Below are 13,810 nucleotides of genomic sequence, written 5' to 3'. Positions count from 1 at the left end.
GGCATGTGGGATCTTCCCGGACCGGGGCACGAACCCGTGTACCCTGCATCGGCAGGCGGACTCTCAACCACTGTGCCACCAGGGAAGCCCAGATTGCTTGCTTTGGGGGACGCCAGCTGCCAGGTTGTCAGGAGAGGCTCATGTGAAGAGGAGCTACTGCATTCTGAGAAAAACTACATGAGTGAGCTTGAAGCAAATGTTCCTGCCCCAGCCAAGCCTTCAGCTGACTGCAGCCCCAGCTGACATCTAGACTGCAAGATCCGCTACCTACCTAATCTGCTTCCAGAGTCTTGACCTTCAGAAACTGAGATAACAGACGTTTGTTGGTGTACTGCCCTGGTGGCGCAGTGGTTAAGAATCTGCCTGCCAATTCAGAGGACACGGGTTCGATCCCTGGTCTGGGAAGATCCCACATGTCACGGAACAACTAAGCCCGTGTGCCACAACTACTGAGCCCGCGTGCCACAGCTACTGAAGCCCGTGCGCCTAGAGCCCATGCTCCACAACAAGAGAAGCCACCACAATGAGAAGCCCGAGCACCTTAAGGAAGAGTAGCCTCTGCTCGCCACAACTAGAGAAAGCCCGCGCGCAGCCAAAAAACAAAAACAAAAAACAAAAAACAGAAACGTTTGTTGGGAATTCCCTGGTGGTCCAGTGGTTAGGACTTGGCACTTCCACTGCCTGGGACTGGGTTCAATCCCTTGTTGGGGAACTAAGATCCCGCAAGCTGCGTGGTGCAGCCAAAAAAGAAAGAAAGGTTTGTTGTTTTAAGCCCCTAAATTTTGGGACAACTTATGATGCAGCAATAGAGGACTGATCCAGAGGATAAAAGCACTTAGCATAGTGCCTGGCACATAGTAGGGGCTTTAGGAAATGCAGCATCTGTAGGTCTGGAGTTATGGATTTGGGGATCTTTGGGCTTAGAGACAAGAATGGAATCCACAGAGGTGGCTGAGCCAGTCCACAGGGAGGAGTAGACGGAGAAGAGAGTATGGCCTTGGCCAGAAACCTGGGCTTAAGGAGTGGGTAAAACAAGAGGAGGAGCATCTCCATGAGTCTAAGAGGAAGGAGGAAAACTAGAACAGGGCTTGGGGAAGAGGTTGTCCCTAGGAGAGTGTGGTCAGTGACATCACTGCAGGGAGGCCTGAGAGGAGATCTGAGGAGTGTCTTTTGGATTCAGCAACAAGGAGTTTTCTGGTGGCCCCACAAGAGCTATACAGGTGGAGAAGTGGACCCTAAGGTCAGATTGAAAGCTGTGGGTCAGTATATAAGGGTAAACACTTTCCACCCCCAAGCCCCAAACCAAGATGGTTTACAGGAGAATCCTATAGAAAATCCAAACCTCAGAAAAACCCAATCTTATAGAAGCTGCTCTAGTGAGTAGACACCGAGTCCTTAATTAATTAATTAATTAATTAATTTGGCTGCCTCGGGTCTTAGCTGCAGCACACAGGATCTTTGTTGCAGTATGCGGATCTTTCATTGCAGCACGCAGGCTCTAGAGCGCTTGGGCTCAGTAGTTGCGGTGCATGGGCTTAGCTGCCCTGCGGCATGTGGGATCTTAGTTCCCCAACCAGGGATTGAACCCCACGTCCCCTGCATTGGAAGGCGGATTCTTAACCACTGGATCACCAGGGAAGTCCCCCCTTAACTTATTTTATGAGGCTCATGTAGCTTTGATAGCAAAATCAGACAAAGAGAGAATAAGATAGGAAAATAGTAGGCATATCTCATTCATAGATGTGGATACAAAAACTCTAAATTATTAGCAAATGAAATCCAGCACTATATTGGAAAAAAAAGCACATCATCAAGGAATGCATGGATAGTTTAATATAGTAAAATCCATGGTTGTGATTAATTACATTAGGGGGGAAAATCTCATATTCGATAAAATTCAACACCCATTCATATAAAGCAGAATGGTACATCCTTACTTTGATACAGGGTATCTACCAAAAATCTACAACAAACACCATATTTAATGGTGCCATATTAGAAGCAGTCAAGAACAAGACAGAAATGTCACTATCATCATTGTTACTCAACATTGTGCTCGAGATTTTAGTCAGTGCAGTAAAATAAGGAAAAGGAAATAAAGACTGGACAGGAAGATACCAAATGTTATTACTTACAGACTCTATAACTACTTACATAGAAAACTCAAGAAAGCCTGTAAACTTCCTAGAACTAAAGTAGAGCTAAAAAAGAGTTTGCTGGATATAAGATTATTATATAATACGAACTACATTTCAGTAACCATCAATAGGTTATAAAATACAAATTTGAAAATATAATTTACAATAGTATTAAAAACTTTTGAGATGTGTAGGAATTGTTCTGAGAAAACCACTGACAAAATTAATTCCTCTGTTTTTTTTTTTTTTTTTTTGCGGTACGCGGGCCTCTCACTGTTGTGGCCTCTCCCGTTGCGGGGCACAGGCTCCGGACGCGCAGGCTCAGCGGCCATGGCTCACGGGCTTAGCCGCTCCGCGGCATGTGGGATCTTCCGGGACCGGGGCACAAACCCGCCTCCCTTGCATCAGCAGGCGGACTCTCAACCACTGCGCTACCAGGGAAGCCCTGCACTGCTTATTTTCACACACATTTCCCTGTCTCCTCACCTAGTCTTTTTGAATATGATAATGTAGCACTCAGTTATGTTGATGAAGCATATGTCATTTATTTAACCTATTGAGTTTTCAGAGAAAAACCAAGTATCAGATATGACTGTGATGATCCTGCACATAAAAGTTAAACCCCAGAGGCAGCTCACGCAATCGCAGCCATGAAGCGCAGGTGAGTTTCCAAGGCAAATGGTTATCCTGCTGAAGGGGAAATGGCAAAAACCCACATCACATACCTGGTCCCACCTGGAAAGGGATGGAGATCTGGTTAGCAGGAAGTGAATGGGATTTGGAAAGACGCTATGCTTGGAGACCAATTAGCTCTGAGACTTTAGGTAATTCCCCACGCTTTGCAGCCTTGGCTTCCTTCGTGGCGGTAGCGGCGCCAGCTTCATCTAGGGCCGGCTCCTTCAGGCCTCAGAGCCTTTGCACTAGTCGTTTCCTCTGCTGAAGTCACTCTGCCCTTCTCGCCACCTGGCTGCCTTTCACTGCTCCGCCGCCGACAAGGCTGGAGAGGTGACCTTACTACCTATCCCACAGAAGGCAAGGCCGGGAGGTGCTCTGGCCACAGTCCCGGAGTCCAGATCTTCCATAGCCACTGTATCTGAAGCAGAGGTCCCCTCCCCTTATTCTCCAACTGATTCATGTACCTCCCAACATTTATAATCATAACTTGTCATTATTTTGGCTACTGGCTGTTTCCTTGGGTCTTTTCTGTTTTCTTCTCTCAGGACGTCCCTCCCTCTTGGTGGCCGCTTTACTCTCCAGTCCTGGAACATGGGAGTTATCGGGGCCCCATGAGAGTTCGTGAAATGACAAGAGAAACAACTGTGGGGACCCTAGACCTGAGAACTTAGCGAAAGCTGCCGGGGTCTTGGCTGATCCCAATCTACAGGCGGAGGCGGGACGTCGGGCGGATTCTGGGCGGAGCGCGGGGGAATCTGGGCGGAGCCTCAGGGGCTCGACTGGGGCGTCGGGGCGGGGCTTCGGGGCTGCTGCGGAGCGGGTCTGACCTAGGCGCCCAGGCTACGCCTGATTGAGTTGCTCTGGCCGCTCGGCCCTCCGGCCACCATCCCACGCCGCCGTTAGGGGGCGTCTGCGCTCGTGGCGCCGCGTCTCGGCTGGGAAGGCGCCGCCCGCGCCGGGCGGCAGGAGCCGCAACTCCGGGCGCGGGCTCAGTCGTCCCCTCTGCCGCTGCCGCCGCCGCCACTGCCGCTGGGCGCGGGCTCACTCGTCCACGCGCTCTCGTTCTCCGGCCGCCGGCGTCTCCCGGCCCGGCCACCACCACCGCTGCCGCAGCGCAGTGAGTAGTAGGGGCGGGCCCACGGCTTGGGGGCCCGGCTCGGGAGGGCCGGGCACTAGCAGAAGCCCGCGCGGAGCGGCCCGGGGAGCGGGGTTGAGGGGAATCCGGGCGGCGGCGGGGCCGCACTGAAGGGACCGTGGGGAGCCCGGGCGGCGCGCTCCGGGGCTGGCACGAGCCCGCGGCGGGCTGGCTGCGGCCGGGGGCCGGCCTTGGGCGGAGGTTCCGGGCCCCGCCCGGGTTTGGGGGGGAGGTGCGGGGACGTGCGGGTTCGGCGGACCCGGGTTCCAGGCTCGGGTTCGTGCCACCCTCCCGGCCCCGAGAGTCTCCCGTGCCACGCCGGGGCCGGATCGGGGCGGGGGACTCTGCCTGCGGGCAACAGCGAAGCCCGGCCCGGACGGGAGCACCTCGAGGTTTGCTCGAAAATGATTGTTTGGGGTGGTGCTTATTGGCCACCGTTTGCATTAATTTAAAGCCTACGGCAGGGCTTCTGAGCCCTGCCTTAGGGGGTTTTCCGCCCCAAGGAGATTGACTGCAGCTGAGTTCTTTATGCTCAGATTTGTGTGTGTCAGGGCTTTTTTAATGCTGGATGTCAGAGGTGATAAATGGCCGTGGAAAGGGGGAGCCCCTGAAGCACCTGCCGGGCTGTCAGTGGTGGAGGCTGTGTCTGGGGGGTGGGACTCGAGAAATGAAACAGAGATCCTGTTTGGATATTCTGCTGAAGTTATCATGTTTCTGCAAGTATACCAGTTCTAGAACAAGTTGATAATTCCAATTTTAGGGCTTTGTGATAGAAGAGGTTTGAGTGGTCAGGAGACCTGAGGAGACCTGGTTTGGCTAAGAATGTTTGGGGTAGCCTAAGTGTCCCTTCCTCTTTCTCCTTGGCATGTTCATTTTCTTGCCGTCACAAATGCCAAGGTACATGAATGATCCCTAGATAGGAATCTATCTAGGGATAGATAGAAGGGAGGGGCCAGCATTTAGCACAGGACTGAGCCCAAGATTGAGATGTTTTCAAATGAACAGATGTGTAGCTAGGAAAAGGAAAATCTTTTTACCTGCATGGTTGGCAGGCTGAGAGAACTTGCCCTGAGAACTATCAGGCCATACTAATACTTCATTTTGTTTAACACCATAGATATTAAGGATAGATGCCATTTCTAAGGTTTGTGTGATTTGAATGTTCATAAATCATATTTTAAAGCATTACTGCATAAAGGAATTCTAGGGTTCTGTGACTCCCTCAGTATGTCTTGGATTTTGATATGTGGAGTCTGTTTAAAATGGAATACACATATTTATTTGGATTTGGTTTTACCTTGGAGATAATCCTGAGTCATGCTTTAGAGAAGTTCCTTGTGTGATGAAGAGCTCAGCTGTCTGGTGGTCTCTGTGGAAGCCAGATGCTTCCCTTTACCTGTAGTTCTCCCTTCTGGAGCTCGGGAGAAAGGAGGATGGTGACGGGGAGACTGGAAGCAGATTAAGAGGCCTTCTCTTCCATGTATGCCCTGTCTCCATGCCCATGCTCTAAGTTAGTTGTGTTCACACTCGTTTCTCATTTTACCACAGAAATTTTATTTATGCTACTGCCACTAGTATTTTCACATTTGTTTGATACTTGTCAGTTTACCAGTGTTTTTTTTTTTTTAATTTTATTTATTTAGTTAGGCTGCGTTGGGTCTTCCTTGCTGCGTGCGGGCTTTCTCTAGTCGCGGTGAGCGGCGTCTACTCTTCGTTGCGGTGCGCGGGCTCCTCACTGCGGTGGCTTCCCTTGTTGCGGAGCACAGGCTCTAGGCACACGGGCTCAGTAGTTGTGGCTCACGGGCTCTAGAGCGCAGGCTCAGTAGTTGTGGCACACGGGCTTAGTTCTCTGCGGCATGTGGGATCTTCCCGGACCAGGTCTCGAACCCGGTCTCGAACCCGTGTTCCCTGCACTGGCAGGTGGATTCTTAACCACTGTGCCACCAGGGAAGTCCTACCAATGGTTTTTGATTCATGATCTCATTTTCTTTTCTGCAAGAAGCAGCTGGGCATAAAGAGTTATTTACTCAGAGTCTCATAATTAGTAATGGAGCCGACTTGGGATACAGATCCTCACTGGTGACCAGTTCTCTTTCTTCTGTGCTGGCCTGCCTGTGACTTCAGAATTCTAGTCTGGATCTTTTACCCTGTAGACCAGTTGTTGCCTTTGTGTTGTGCCCAAGTGGTATCATTACTTTTGGGAAGGTGCTGTTATTCCGTTTTATTTTACAGAAATTGAGGGTAAGAGGAATTTTATGGTTTTGTGACTGTTTGTGGCAGCTCTTTAGTATTAAAGTCACTTTTCAACGTAGAGCGCCTTTCTCCTAGACCACAAACGGATTAGTTTTCGGACAAAACAATCCATTTCTGCAGTGGTTATGGTTGGGATGACCTAACACCATAATCACATTCCCCTTGTGTGCCTGGCTACCTGTGCCGCCTTGTATGTGAATGTTAACCCAAAAGACTCCTTTAGATGTCGCTGAACTAGTTACTATAAAAAGTATTTCACTTTCAAACTCCCACATTTCAAGAACAGAGAAATTCAGCACAAAGGTAATTCTGAGGGTATGTATAGATGGAATTTACTGGGTCTTCTTTTCTGAATGCCAGACACAAAGAGTTCAGTAGGAAGGCATTTTAAAAGGGCTACCTGGAAACTTTGGGAAGGCAGTAGTTATACATTTTTATTACTTATTCAAGTTTGGAGGTGTGTATTGCAGTGTATAGGTTATTATGTAGGAGCAGGACTTTCAGCCCGGAGAATTCTTAGTCTGTAGCAGAAATGATAAACCCAGAATATTTGTGTTAAATTAGTTCATCATAACCATGAAGCCTGTAATTGAGTTCTGCAGTGGTGAGGAGAATGACTTTCAGGTGTTCTTATGATACTCTTTAAGTCATTAACCTGTTGAATTGTGTAATTTTCACATTTGCTACTGTGGAAAATTCTTAGTGATTTCTTTTAATACTTTTATAAATTCTTGAGCGTGTGTTTTCCTTAACGTAGTTATCTGCTAACATTACACTGTCAGAATTTGTACATTAGTCATAATTTTCAGTACTGCTGTACATTCTTTGGGAACGGTCAGCTGGTTGTTTCCACATGTATTTTATTTGCGCCAAAGGTCAGCTCTTTTCAGGTGAACTGATTTTACAGGGTCAGAAGTCTTTCTTTGAACTTTACAATTGTTTGTGTTTGGCTGCATTCACTGTTGTTTAAAATGATTGTTAGTAAGGAAAGTCACTTTAAAGGAAAATTTTTTTCATTGTTACCTTCATAATCTCCATTCCTGGACAATTTTCTGAAGTGTTGGATTTTTCTTTGTCTTCATCAAGTAAAACAGGCCCATTTGATGCCCATTTCAAGATCTGCTGCTGCCTGTCTTGTGGTCCTTTAATTTCTCATTAAGCCCTCCACTGGAGAGTGCCAGAAGGGAGAGAAGATGAAAAGCAAATGAATCATTTTCTAATTGTTAGCAGCTCTGGAAGATGACTTAGAAATTGAAGCTATTCCGGAAATTCTTTTGCATTATGTTTTATTTCATTCATCTGCATTGTCTCTGAGACGGTCCTAATAGTCATCAATTCAGAGGTCGATTATCCAGCTCTTGGTTGACCTGGAATCTCTTTGCTTTTTTTTGGTTTGTTTCTTGCTGTATCTGAGCATCTTCACAGAGGATGTTTAGAAGTAAGGTGCAGAGATAAAATTTAAACTAATCAATACTATTTTTTCCCCTTAGAGCTCTTTAGTGAACGTTTTGATTTGGGGTGATACTTTAGTAGTTGTTATTGGAAGTGACTAATAGTAACTTCATTTTATTTTGATGTATCTTACGCACAAATGAAGGGAGGCTTTTGGGTACTTTTTAAGAAACATGGGCTTATATAGACTCCCATAATTGCTTTCCTGACTTATTAAGTTTGAGGTTTTATTACATCTTTGTACTGGAACAGAACCTTGGCTTTTGCTGTGGAACAGGTTCAGGGGCATCATCTAATTGTGTGTGTGTGTGTGTGTGTGTGTGTGTGTGTGTGCGCGCGCGCTCAAAAAGTTATCTTGTTTTGATTTAGCAGTAAAAAAGAAAAAAAAAGGATTAATAGTGGACAGTCCTTGCATAACAGCTGTAACTTTGATGATGTCTGTTTTTTTTACTTGTCTTTGGTCTCCCATTTCTTACCATTCGGATATTCATGGAGTGGAGTTCTTTACCTCACTTAAGACAGAGGACAGGGCTTCCCTGGTGGCGCAGTGGTTAAGACTCCGCCTGCCTATGCAGGGGACATGGGTTCGAGCTGTGGTCTGGGAAGATCCCACATGCTGCGGAACAGTTAAGCCCGTGCACCACAACTACTGAGCCTGAGCTCGAGAGCCCGCAAGCCACAACTACTGAGCCCATGTGCCTAGACCCCGTGCTCCGCAACAGGAGAAGCCACTGCAACGAGAAGCCCGCGCACCACAACGAAGAGTAGCCCCCATTCGCCGCAACTAGAGAGAAAGCCCACGCACAGCAATGAAAACCCAATGCAGACAAAAATAAAATAAATAAAATAAATAAGTTAAAAAAAAAAGAAAAGACAGAGAATAGCAGCCTTCAGTTACACTAGTGAATAGGTTCTTGCTGTTTTGCTTCAGGGGAATTTTTACAAACCCATTATGATTGCTCACTTTGAGTTACTGTTAAATTTGTAAATAAATCCCTACTAGGTGGATAGGGTTAATAGATGGCTGTAGGGGTGTTTTAAGTTAATCCTTTCGATTTCTCATTTCTTGGATTCTGTTCTTTCAATTTCTATCCAAGGAGGGGTTTTATGGAAAGATCTGGACTAGGAGTCAGGAAACCCAAGCTCTTGTTCAGTTGTTCAGTTACTTTCTAGCCGTGGGGACTTGAGCAAGTCTCTTAATCTGCCGGTTCTCTCTTCTGCATCTCTAAAAGGAGGATAGTTATTCACGCTCTGCTATTGTATCAGGAATGTTGGGGGAACACACCCCCCTCCCCGCCCATTACTTAAATTGTTTCTTTATTCTAGAATCCCTTTTCAGGTTGTACTAATATGCCTGCAGAGTTCCACTGAGTAAGCTCTTCCCGGAAGTCCTCCGTTTTCACATTGGGAATGGTTCTTGGTCTTCCTTCGCTCAGGTCTCTGCCAGTCCATCTATTATATAGTACTTTTCGTTTGTTTGTTTTCATTTTTGGCTGTGTTGGGTCTTCGTTGCTGCATGTGCGCTTTCTCTAGTTGAGGCAAGCAGGGGCTACTCTTCATTGCGGTGCGCGGGCTTCTCATTGCGGTGGCTTCTCTTGTTGCGGAGCACAGGCTCTAGAGCACAGGCTCAGTAGTTGTGGCGCACGGGCTTAGCTGCTCTGTGGCATGTGGGATCTTCCCGGACTAGGTCTCGAACCCATGTACCCTGCATTGGCAGGCGGATTCTTAACCACTGCACCACCAGGGAAGCCCTTATATAGTACTTTTGAATTTTATTCTGTACTTCAGTTGCTGCTTGTTGCCTTTCTTCATAGATTGAAAGCTCCACGAGGGCAAGGACCATACCTTTTCTTGCTCTACCCTCCAGTAAATGTTGGTTGACTGAATTATTTTTGAGGCTGTCAGTAATGAATACTTCAGGTGATGGGAAAATGCCAAAGATGGGCATCTTACCAGAACTTTTGGATGACTGGCCTTTTAAATTGCTCAGTTGCTGATCTACTGATCTGTCTGTTGGATCAATAACTGAATCAGGTGCTCGTAATACAAATTGGTAAAATGTGTTTCTTGGTTCTGTTACTTCAAATACTGTTTATGAAGCAAGTCAGAGGAATGAAAGGTTGTCACGACAGCCCTGAATTCGACATTTGTTCCATTTCTCACCCTATAGCATGTGGAGACCTATCTATATCCAACTGCTGCGTGTGGAGAATAAAAACTGACCCCACGTTGTCTGGTCCACATTTTAGCTTGTTTGCTTTGAAGAGTTTGCAAGGTAGAGAAATAGATGCTTCAGGCTCTGATTTCAGCCCCTGCTGTGCTATGCAAATGTTCTCTACATGCCTGAGTGACCTTTTGAGAAAGAGCCTTTGTGATCTTCTGTAGCCAGGGCCTGTTCTGGGAATTAGTGTGCCAGATTCCTCTAAAAGTGGGAAAAGTGAATCTGTGCAAAGACCACGTTAAGAAAAAAAACAACAACAACAACCAAAACAGCACTTTTCCTGGATAAATACTGATAACTCCATGTTTCTTACTGTCTATTGCCAAAGCTTTTGAAATTTGCTCTGGAGTTTGCTTTGCCGGGTGATTTGGGGAATGATGTGTGTGAGGGAGAACTGACTAAAGCAATTCAGTAGCTGGGAAACTGTTTAAGTGCTTTTGAATTGTAGATAAAAATAAATTCAAACTGGCATCATTAGTATCTGAGTGTTTATCAGTGTCTTCAGGCTGGCTCTCCATAAGTGCCAGCTGACTGACTCTCAGATTTGTAAGGTTCTTTTTGCCCCCAATTGTGCTTTAATGATTTGGCATTTAACTGTTCTCTATTTGTTTTGATTATTGTACAAAATGAAATGTATCGTTTTTAAAAGTATAATTAGTTTTTCTATTTTACAAAAGAGCTACCATTCTGACATATTTCTCTTGGAAAGAGTTACCTGTGTCTTGGAGGTTTATGGTTTTTTAATGCTTTTGCCAAGGCGTTTAGTTTATATAGCTGAAATGCTGATGAAAAAGTTCTCCCTTTCTCTCTTTCTCTTAACCTTTTTGATAAGGATCATCACAGGTTTGTACCAGGATAAGGTTTTAGAGGTAATCATAGTGTTCTCCTATAGGAATTCTAAAAATTGAATTATCAGAGAAGGTAGGTAGAGCTTGAATGACTGGTTTACTCACTAGGCTCTACCTTCTTCTCTAAGTATAGGATAACTCTTTCTCTGTAAAGATTTGCCAATCTCTTGGGGACCCATAGAAGGCCTTAGAGGAATCCTTTCCTCCCCAAATCTTTGCCTTGTAGCAGGTTTTAGTTGAGCAAAGATGAGTAGTTTTCTGGTGTTTGGCCTGCTCTGTTGGGTGAGAAAACTTTTCTATTCTGTTTTCATAGTTACATGCACTGTCACATGTCTTTTTCTCTTCCCCAAGTTTCCCTGGAACCTGGGCTCCCCGAGACGCAGCACTGGAGCAGATGGATAATGGAGACTGGGGCTGTATGGTGAGAGGCTTTTGCAGATGCATTTTGAAGGCTGGCAAATTATTTCTGTGTGTCTTTCCCTGCCTCTTATGTATTCTTAGGTATAATACATCTCATAAGAATGAAAATTATCAATGGTGCAAACCCCCCCCCCCAATTAGTTTAGATGTATTTTTTGGGTGTTTTAACTTTGTTTGGTGTTTTTAGGTAAGCAAGCTCAACATGGACTCTCTATGTAACTTTTTATAATCTTTTTTTTTTTTTTTTTTTTTGGTCTTTAAAGTATGTTGCCCTTAAAACTCTTCCATCATAGAGTAGTGACTGTTAAATGTCTAGTAGGTAATGGGTAGAGAGGACATTTTCTTGTGGTTGGGAAGGTTAACGGTTGAGAAGATGCCACTTCTCCCACTAGCACTTTTTTTCGCATGTGCATGTGTCTTCCTATTTTTCTTTTCCTTTGGTAAGACATATTTTATTTGTATAGTACCTGTCTTTATCTGTCTTATTTTATTTCTTAAATATGATTTTAAAAACCAAAGGTATGTATTATTTAGAGAAGCTTGCTTTTCAAAATTAAAGGCCAGATTGCAACATTAATGTTAAAAAAGTGAATATACTATCAGATTATGAAATTTGAAAGCTGCTATTAGCCTTTGGATATATGAGATTGTGTTGACCAAACTGTGTATTTTAACTTAGTATTTGATACTGTTATTTCCATGAGAAGGTTAGGAAGATTAGGTCTACACAAATTTTTATTTTTAAAATAAATTTCATGATTTTTCCCCCTCCTTTTGAGGGGGAAAAGACAAAAGAAGTATTGAAAGTAGATGTTTCATGTTATCAAATCATTTTTATTCTATTTTATGTTAAATTGAGTTAAGAAAAATGAAAGTTTTTGTTTTTTTTTTTTTTAATCTGAAAAAAACTTAAATAAGTGTATTTTAGTTTGGCCTTTCTCCTCCCATAATATACTCTGACCTGAAAACTTCTCTCTAGATACTGGGCCTGAAATAAAGTGGCTTTGGAAGCCATGTCCTCCTTTTTTAGTGTAAGGCTTTGAAGAATTGGACGTATCCCTTTTCTCTATTGAAAGCAAATGTTAGATCCCTTCATCCGGGTGGGTTTCTCACTGAAAGTAAAGCTATATTTTGCATCAGTGGATTGCTAGATGTGTTGTAGCCTGAATCTTTTGCTTTGCTTGTTACCACTAATTTTCTTAATTTGTCAAAGTTAGGATTTAAAAAAATTTCAGATGACTGATCATTTTTTAAAAAATTTCAGATGACTGACCCAGTCACGTTAAATGTAGGTGGACACTTGTACACAACGTCTCTCACCACATTGACACGTTACCCGGATTCCATGCTTGGAGCTATGTTTGGGGGGGACTTCCCCACAGCTCGAGACCCTCAAGGCAATTACTTCATTGATCGAGATGGACCTCTTTTCCGATATGTCCTCAACTTCTTGAGAACTTCAGAGTTGACCTTACCCCTGGATTTTAAGGAATTTGATCTGCTTCGGAAAGAAGCAGATTTTTATCAGATTGAGCCCTTGATTCAGTGTCTCAATGACCCCAAGCCTTTGTATCCTATGGATACTTTTGAAGAAGTTGTGGAGTTATCTAGTACTCGGAAGCTTTCTAAGTACTCCAATCCAGTAGCTGTCATCATAACCCAATTAACCATCACCACCAAGGTCCATTCCTTACTAGAAGGTATATCAAACTATTTTACAAAGTGGAATAAGCACATGATGGACACCAGAGATTGCCAGGTTTCCTTTACTTTTGGACCCTGTGATTATCACCAGGAAGTTTCTCTCCGAGTCCACCTGATGGAATACATTACAAAACAAGGTTTCACAATCCGAAACACCCGAGTGCATCACATGAGTGAGCGGGCCAATGAGAACACAGTGGAGCACAACTGGACTTTCTGCAGGCTGGCCCGGAAGACAGATGACTGACCTCCAGCACTGGGAGAAGTTCCTGGAAATGGACTCTCCAGGAGATCGAAGAGGCTGATTTTTTTTTTTTTTAAATCACAGTGTGAGATTTTTTTTTTTTAATATTTGTATTTATTTGAAGGCACTGGGGACCAGAAGGAAGTTTTGTGCTTTAGCAGACTCCTCTATGTTTTGTTCCCTTCACCCTGAGTATGCATGTGCCTGTTCAGAGCCTCCAGATACCTTTTTTATAAAAAGAAGGCTGAAAATCATTATGGTATATAATCTACCCTTAACAGAGCTTTTTTTATTACAGTGCTAAAATGATTTCTGACTAAATAGTCCCTAACTCAGCTAGAAGGCTAAAAATGCAGGAATGAAAGAATAAACAGAGTACTCATGATGCCTTTGGGAAAAATCAAAACATCATGTAGGGTGACCTAGTTTTCAAACCAATAAGCAGTATTATAATATTAAAGGAAAACTGTTCCAATCATTTAAAAGTACTTGTTAAGTACTGCTTTTTACAGTTATGACAACTGTTTCTTTCTATGCATATAAATCAAGCAACCAAATATCTGTAGCCATGGAAATGTCTGACTAGAAATATTTATATTGGCTTCTGAATGCAAAATGTCCCTGTGGTAGAAATCTTACTTCTTATGCCTGGTGCAGTATAATTCCCAAGTGTACTGTCTACCAGAAAAATAAATAAATAAATAAATAAATGAAATATGA

General features: G+C 44.3%; 1 protein-coding gene across 5 annotated transcripts; it reads left to right on the top strand.

The window, feature by feature from the left end:
- Nucleotides 1-2,732: 2,732 nt before the first annotated feature.
- On the top strand, nucleotides 2,733-13,810 carry KCTD6 (potassium channel tetramerization domain containing 6). 5 transcript variants are annotated; one of them, XM_028479641.2, is made up of 3 exons: nucleotides 2,733-2,799; nucleotides 11,074-11,143; nucleotides 12,407-13,810. In XM_028479641.2, the coding sequence occupies exons 1-3, from the start codon at nucleotides 2,789-2,791 to the stop codon at nucleotides 13,091-13,093; spliced, it is 768 nt and encodes a 255-aa protein (XP_028335442.1). In that variant the 5' UTR covers nucleotides 2,733-2,788; the 3' UTR covers nucleotides 13,094-13,810. The 5 variants fall into 5 exon arrangements, with proteins under 5 accessions (XP_028335442.1, XP_023979519.1, XP_028335444.1 ...); XM_024123751.3 differs by lacking the exon at nucleotides 2,733-2,799 and adding an exon at nucleotides 3,778-3,930; XM_028479643.2 differs by lacking the exon at nucleotides 2,733-2,799 and adding an exon at nucleotides 4,238-6,504.

This window comes from Physeter macrocephalus, chromosome 18 (genome assembly GCF_002837175.3).
Source record: "Physeter macrocephalus isolate SW-GA chromosome 18, ASM283717v5, whole genome shotgun sequence".
Lineage (NCBI taxonomy): Eukaryota > Metazoa > Chordata > Mammalia > Artiodactyla > Physeteridae > Physeter > Physeter macrocephalus.
Note: the sequence above shows the minus strand (reverse complement) of the source record. Positions and strands in the feature narration are given on the sequence as shown.

Excerpts from the sequence above, each read along its gene's own strand:
- KCTD6 (XM_028479640.2), top strand. The coding sequence starts at position 9,064 with ATGGTTCTTGGTCTTCCTTCGCTCAG. Across the intron at positions 9,090-11,073 it reads CTTGGTCTTCCTTCGCTCAG|TTTCCCTGGAACCTGGGCTC; the intron begins GTCTCTGCCAGT and ends CTCTTCCCCAAG. Across the intron at positions 11,144-12,406 it reads ATGGAGACTGGGGCTGTATG|ATGACTGACCCAGTCACGTT; the intron begins GTGAGAGGCTTT and ends AAAAAATTTCAG.